Below are 8145 nucleotides of genomic sequence, written 5' to 3' on the forward strand. Positions count from 1 at the left end.
AAAGTCCCTTTTGACATACCCCTTTCAGGCCTCACTTCGTGTGAGTTTGCTTACTAAATATAAATTCGAATTATGTAAAGTTTTCAGCAAAGGTTAAGCTTTATTTTGATACCGACCATTGATTTCAATTTGCAGAAATAAAAAAGTTACAGGTAAAAAATCTCATTTTCTGTTCGGGTTTATCATCAGTACCAGTATGTAAAACAGACTTCTACATATTCTTTGAATAGTCGAGCTAAAAAATTTAAATCACGGTTATGGAACGACCATAAACGCTTTTATTCATGCCGGTAATCTGAGTAACTGGACGCTCTGGATAAGCGTCTGTTTTTTTTCTCCGTAGAAATACTTTGAAATACTGGATGGCATCTCCGGCGTTTGAACAGTTCATTCAAGGTTGAATCATGTTTAAAACTTTAAGTGCTTTTGTTGACTTTCATTAAGTCAGATTTAATTTTCCTGGCTCGATGACATGGACCATGTTTTTGTCAATAATTCTAACACGATCCGATTCATTGTCCTATTAAACAAAGAAGGAAGAAAGCAGTGAATTATCATACAACAAATCACTGTTCTGACGTCACAATTATTACGTCATGGTGTCAAGCGGCATAGCGGCGCGCTGGAAAAGAAACCGGTTGAAAACGGGCAAATATTTAATGCATGTCATCAAGGATGTACTTTAAAATCCTTTATAACGTGTTAGAATCGAAATGATATATCTCATTTAGTGATTTGCTCTTGAATAAATCATTGCTTGTCGTTCAGATGCGTATTATTATATCACGAGGGCGTAGCCCTCGTGATATAATTCCTTCGCATCTGAACTCCAAGCAATGATTTATTCAACGACAAATCACTGGATGAGATATATTATTTCTTAAACAAATAAGCTAGAACAATGTTATACGACGTCGTGGTGAAACCCTGAAATTGATTAATAACTTCCTTAATTGACAACCAGCATCAATCCTTAATCCTAAATGGTACAATCTCAGAGCTATACCTGACTCTTCAGGAGATCCGCAGGTGTCCTTGCTTGGGCCCCAGTTCGTCAATGCATTATATCTTATTAGTAACTTAAATGACCTCAAACAAAATAAAGTGCGTCTAATTCAGGATTCTCAGATAGGCCAAAGAGCTATAAAAATAAATAGATCGACAACTTGAAAGGCATATATAGTAAATCTCGCCAACATCCCGTGTTAATTGAATGAGATCTCGTTTACCGGAAGTGACGCTTTCTCCACGCGCCATTTTGTATGCGAAAGCAATTATTCATCAGTAAATTAATTATCACCGTATGAACACGCTTCTTTTGATGGCAGGAAACGTGTACTTTGTGTCTTAAGACTTTTTCACATTAAACTAATGTTGTTTTAGAAGCAAACATGTATAAATCAGTCAGGGGTGTAACTGTTTCAAGTTATCACAGTTAATAACCCATTTGAGTTATTGGGTTTACTTTCATAACTTGTTTCAGTTATCAGAAAATATTACAAAGCCTTCCTGTGTCAATTCCTCATTGTGAATGTGACTAATGCAATCATTTCCTGAATCCTTGGCCTTTTGTCTTTCCAGCTATGCAGTAAATTTTTTTACGCAAGGCTGATAAAGTCTTACGCAAATGGTTTTAATGCTATAAAACTTTAAACATCCCATTATGTTCATCAGGTCATGATCAGACTAAAAGAGAATTTGATTAACCACAGTTTGCTACTAATTACAATTTAAAGGTCACTTTGTGAGAACAGCAGAAAGGCTTTCTTTGAATAACTTACCTTGGTTATCTATATTTTATAACTAATAAAGGTTATAAAATTCTTGAATAAGTAACTGAAATAGGTTACATAACTTAAAACAGTTACACCCCTGACTGTAAATTGTAACTCCATGCTCGCCGATGTTTGTTTTTACTAAGATAACGCCGATTCACGCTTTGACAAGAGATCACGCGAGATTACAGCCAGTTGCCATTCTGTGTATTTTATACTTCTTTGGATAGGCTTAATTCTGCGTATTTATACGCATACTTTTTGGAAAAGGACGCCAACATTTCAGGGCTCTCGCAAGTGGGCGACTTGAGCGAAATAGGCACTCTAGAACTTCAAACTTCGCTCAAATCTAACCTCAAAGCGAAATGCAAGTCGCCCGAATTTCTTTGATTTCCGCACTCACTAATTACTGCTACCCGGACTGTTGACAATTTGCACGGTGTCATAATGAGTGTCGAATACACAAACACACGCCGGTAGCATAATTTAAGCTCTGCCTACTTCAGGTACTTGTGAGATTTTCCCGAGAAGTGTGAAAGCGAATCAAATTATCCGATACACCAGAGTCTATTGTGTTAAGCCAATCAGCGCCGCGTTTACGTCTTTGACACTTCGCGTTAATTGTCAACATGTCCGAGAGCAAAAAAACAAAAACAATGTTTTATTAAAGAAACTGCTGATTAACCATGCGATTAATTGGAATATGGTACACAATTATTTGTTATCTATGATAAAAGAACGACATGTAATGAATTAACTACGTTAAATTGACTTCCATCGATGAATTTATTTGAATATGTATTTCTGGTTTGCACATTTTACTTTCAGTTTTATTCGAGTGAGATACAGACATTCCTCGGTGAATGACTCGGTGTTAATAATAAGCACTTCATACAAGATATAACCAAAATTCGACGGGTAACATTTACAGCATCGGCTTGAATTTTGAAAACGACTTTTTTCAGAATTTCGTAACGAAATGATAACCACTGTATTGGAAATGATCTAACTAAGAAAATGGATGGTCACATCAATGTTTTTTTATCAAGAAACAAGAAAATTACAGCCACCTTTCGAATCACTCAACATCATTGCAGTAGAAAAAGTGTTCCCACTTCTCCCTAAAGTCTCCCCACTTCTCCCTAAATCAGCTTGAGGGAGAAGTGACTTCTCCCAAAAATTTGGACCTAGCTAGACCCCTGCATTTTCCAACTGATTTCCAGGGATGCGTAAAAAAATATGTTGAACGCGCAGCTTACTGATTACACAAAAAGAACAACCTTGTCAGAAGCTATTTTGCCTGTCAATCAAAGGCAGAGTTTGCGATGGCTGCTTTGCGCTTTGATCAAACAGAGATCATTGTTTTCCAATAACTGCATGATCGATTAAGGTAGTATTGTTTACATAATAGATTTAATCAACACGTGACAAACATGCCTTTGATTTATGTGTTGAACAATTTTTTTTCATACCACGTGGCTCACTTATGCTTTTGCATTCGCAGCAAATTTAGATAATTAGATTAAATGATGACTGAAAGTAGTGGGACAGTAACTCATATCCAATGGCTCAAGAGTCAATAACTGTTTTATTATATGGGTTCAGGTTTATGAATAAGTAACAAGTATTTGTTGCAACATATTTAATGTTTGAAAGTAACAATAATTGTGTGAAAACTTATTAAAGATTAATTAAATGAAGACACTTAAATTTTCTGGAATTATTCAGTGCGTATACAGTTTCTTAAGTTACGGCTGAAATATATTGTAGTTGATTGTAACCCGAGCATTTTGGCCAGTTATCATTGGCTGGAGTAACACCTGTAGGTGATATTCCTACTGTTCATATTGTAACTAGAGCTACAATGTCATGTCATTTCAACTTCCATTCTATTTTTATAAAGTAATGTTTGATGGGGAAAACCCACTAACCATTAAACATGGAATATATTTTGAAAGATGATGAGCAGTTTCGGCCAGTGAAATTCAGGTTACTTTTAGAACATATAATAATGAGCAAGATTTACTTGTTGCTGTGCATATATGTAAAATTAATGGTCAGTGAACTTGAATGAACATTTGTAGAAAAACTGGAATTTTGTGAAGATTTCTTTTCTGCTTATTCAGGTCAGTGTTGTCTTATATTTCTTCAACCATTGTGTTATGTTTTCAGAAAGCCTCATTAACAGTGGAGTGGTCAGTGGTGCGCTTCTTCTCTCCAGGCATGGACATGTTCTGTACAAGTATGGTGACCTCCTACATATAAGCAAGGTCTCGTCTCACAATTTTATTACATTGTTTGCATCAAGCACTCTCAAGATAACAAAATATTTCAGATGTGATCACTTTTGGTAAGTTTAACAATGAACTTGAAACATGAAAAATGCAGAATATAGCAAATATTGTGATAATTATTTTTACCATCTGTACCTCATCATAATTATGACCACTGTTTTTAGCTCGACTATTCGAAGAATAAGTAGAGCTATCCTACTCACCATGGCGTCGGTGTCGGCATCGGCGTCGGCGTCACACATTGGTTAAGTTTTTCGTACCAGTCCACATTTTGACAAAGTCTTTTGAGAGAAAGCTTTGAAACTTTCAACACTTGTTTACCACTACCATGGCCAGTTATAGGCAAGAGCACATAACTCCATCGAGGATTTTGGCTGAATTATGGCCCCTTTTGACTTATAAATCATAGTTAAATTTTTCGTACCAGTTCATATTTTGACAAAGTCTTTTAAGATAAAGCTTTGAAACTTTCAACTCTTGTTTACCATCACCATGGCCAGTTATAGGGAAGAGTACATAACTCCATCAAGGATTTTGGCTGAATTATGGCCCCTTTCGACTTAGAATCTTGCTTAAGTTTTACGTACCAGTTCGTATTTTGACAAACTCTTTTGAGATAAAGCTTTGAAACTTTCAACACTTCTTTACCATCACCATGTCCAGTTATAGGCAAGAGCACATAACTCCATCAAGGATTTTGACTGAATTATGGCCCTTTTTGACTTAGAAATCTGGGTTAATATTTCGTACCAGTTCATATTTTGACAAAGTCTTTTGAGATAAAGCTTTGAAACTTTCAACACCTGTTTACCATCACCATATCCAGTTATAGGTAAGAGTACATAACTCCATCTTGGATTTTGGCTTAATTATGGCCCTTTTTGACTTAGAAATCTTGGTTAAGTTTTCCGTACCAGTTCATATTTTTTGTAAAGTGTTTGACATATGGCTTTGAAACTTTTATCACTTGTTTAGTATAATAGTCTCTATCTGTGGGAAAGAGTACATAACTCTGTCATCTATTTTGGCTGAATTATGGCCCTTTCTGGACTTTGAAATTGGTTCATACATTGCCATTTAGTGCAAGACTTATCGAATTCAAAGAAATACAGGAACATTGTTTGTCTAATCTATTTATTTCTTTTGTCTGAATATCTGTGGAAATATTTTGACCCCATTCTTCAATCAATTCTTCGAATAGTCGAGCGCGCTGTCATCAGACAGCTCTTGTTTTCCCATGAAACATATTCAAGAGTGATTCAGATGAACTTCAAGCTTTCTTCAAAATTAAGTTGCAAGCAATAAGTATAAATTAAATAAAAAAATCCATCTTTTTGTCTACAGTATATTTTCCATATATCCATGTATCATTTGCAGGCAGACCACAGTCAGTTCCTACCTTTGTTTGATGCAGTTTCAGAATTGAACCCTGATAGTGTACATCACCAGGACCTCTGTGTGACCTCCAATCTTGGGCATGAAACTACATACAAGGTTTACCAAAAAACTTTCAACAGGTAATTACAGTGCTGTAACAATTATCCATTATATACTAGAGCATTTTTTCAAGTAGTTTCTGTACTATGTGTATTAATGTAAAGCATGCAATGTTAGCGGGGTTGTTTTAAACGAGGGCATATTAGTTAAGTAATTACAGTTTAAAATATATTCTTTCTTATCATTTTGTCCATTTAGAATGTAGAAAAAGATAAAATCACAAACAAAAAGGTCCTTTTTAAAAGTATTTACTAATTAGAGATTGAGTTCCATGAAAAAGAAAACATATGTATATACCTGAATCTAATTTTTTTATAAATTCAGTTTGACCATTTACATAATTTTTTCAGTATGTATGCCACATGTAGTAAAGGTAGCGGAGGACTGACAGTGTGTAATCTGCCCTATGGTATACTAGTGTGTACATATAGTGGTCACACACGGGCAGGAGACGCAGTGAAAGCTATAGAGAAATTCTGTGACATCATGAGAAGATGACTTCCCATTCATATTTGATATGGAGCTGACACAAAACTTGTTTATCAGTTATTCTTTTGAGTTGGAGCAGTTTGTTAACAGCAAGAAAATAGCAAAGAAAATGCTGTAAAATTTTATAAACAAAAATCGCGAGAATGTTGAAACATTTTTTTTATCAGCAGCAAACACTTCATCTTTGAAAGATATAATTTGGTTTTTGTTGATACTAAGGTTAAGTTGAGACAATTGATCTACGCATAATTAAGTAAGAAATTTCCTAACACCATCCCGTAAGGTGCCATTGTTTTGGAAATTAAGGTATCTTTATAGAGCAGCATAACTGATTTGAGTGTGAAACAGGGTCATACATGCCAGTCGGTACTTGATATAAGGTGTACCATAAGAGAATGCTATTGACACTTTAAAATTTATCATTTTGATTCAACAGACATTAGATTATGTTGCGTCATACAAGTTTATATCTGTGAAAAGAAATATTTATGAACTTGTATAACTCCTCATATTGTATGATTGTGAAACAGGACGTATTATCTGATCACATAAGGCTGCACGTGGGTGGGTGACATACACAATACTTGCGTGCTGTCTAACTTAGCTGCTCTTGTCCAGTGTTCACCAAACTTGGCCAGAATGTTTATTGGCACATTTTATCAGCCAGGACTGAGGTTCAATACACAGCTGGATCCTTCAAGTCACTCTGGAGTTATTGCCCTTGAATTACTCAAAATTGCTAAAATTGACAGCTTCTGCTCTCTAATTTAAGCATTTCTTACCCAGTGTTCACCAAATTGCATCCCAGTGTTTATCATAATATGTCAGCCAAGATTACTAACCATCCAGATTGTTCCTCTAGCTCTTGAATTACTGAAAATTGCGGAAGTTGATGGTGTCTGCTGTCTGTCTTGAGTTGTTCTTATACAGTGTTCAACAAACTTTGTCATGGTGTTTGTGGGCTTAATACCTCAGACAAGATTGATAACCAGCCAATAAGTCCCAGTCACTCTGGAGTTAATGCCCTTGAATTACTTAGAATTGCAAGTTTAGTGTCTCTTCAAAACTTAGTAGTTCTATCTAGTGTTCACCAAACTTGTTTATGGGTATATTGTATTGCCCACATTTGATAACCAGTAGTTTTTGTGTGGATCTGGAGTTATTGTCCTTAAATCAGTTGAAATGGAATAAGTAGAGTATTTAAACAGTCAGGTGTAATGTGGTGTGACAGGCATATATTTTGACAGTTGACAGTCATGTATAGATGTACAATAACCTGTTAAACCTGTTGTAATGTCTCAAAATAGGTGTGCTTAGTGTTACTGTTTCATTACAGTTTATTGTCAAAAGAAAATTATGAACATTTTTTTATTTGAATTTGTCAATATCACTGTGTGTATATTTCATGAATTTAAAAAATTGTAAAATGTGTCTATAGAAAATTTGTGAGTGAACTGAAATCTTTTGTTGTAACTGCTGATCAATGTCTATATTCTTCCAATTTGAATTTCAGACAGTTGACAAAGAATGAAATTCTAGGTAGCGGTTGGTTTTCATACAAGCAAAGGAGCAGTACAGGAAACATAAGACTACCAGTTACTGAGGGATTTTTAATGTTTCCTTTAAGTTTTATCATTGAAAAATGACTTATTCTTGTATGTAAATTCATTAAATGAATTGGTGTTTCATATTGATGTATATACCGGTAGCTTCACACAAATTTACTTACATGTACTTTGTTTAAAACAAAGTTGTTTATACTATTGTTTCATACATACCTGTATAACATGTTATTTAATAAAATCACATTTAAATTTAGACCATTGCGACTTATTCTTTTTCAGAAAATTATTTTACACACACATGCATGTACACGCACCACACACTCCCAAAATGCAAACTGCTTTTTCTTGGATTGTGAGAATGGTATGTAGTAATACAATTGCCTATTTTTGTACATATATTTTCATTTTGAAAATTTGCTACCATTTTGACTGTACTGCAGTAAACTTCACTTCTGACAAGAATACATATATGTATACCGTAATACCAAACAACTGAGCCTTGGATTTGGGTCAAATGCATTTATT

General features: G+C 34.7%; 1 protein-coding gene across 1 annotated transcript; it reads left to right on the plus strand.

Moving 5' to 3' along the window:
* The first annotated feature begins 290 nt into the window (after window positions 1–290).
* Window positions 291–7873, plus strand: LOC123531390 (uncharacterized). Its single transcript, XM_045312296.2, has 4 exons — window positions 291–396; window positions 3948–4045; window positions 5447–5586; window positions 5917–7873. The coding sequence occupies exons 1-4, from the start codon at window positions 363–365 to the stop codon at window positions 6062–6064; spliced, it is 420 nt and encodes a 139-aa protein (XP_045168231.1). The 5' UTR covers window positions 291–362; the 3' UTR covers window positions 6065–7873.
* Window positions 7874–8145: the final 272 nt, after the last annotated feature.

The sequence above is a fragment of the Mercenaria mercenaria genome, chromosome 1, assembly GCF_021730395.1.
Source record: "Mercenaria mercenaria strain notata chromosome 1, MADL_Memer_1, whole genome shotgun sequence".
NCBI classification, from domain to species: domain Eukaryota; kingdom Metazoa; phylum Mollusca; class Bivalvia; order Venerida; family Veneridae; genus Mercenaria; species Mercenaria mercenaria.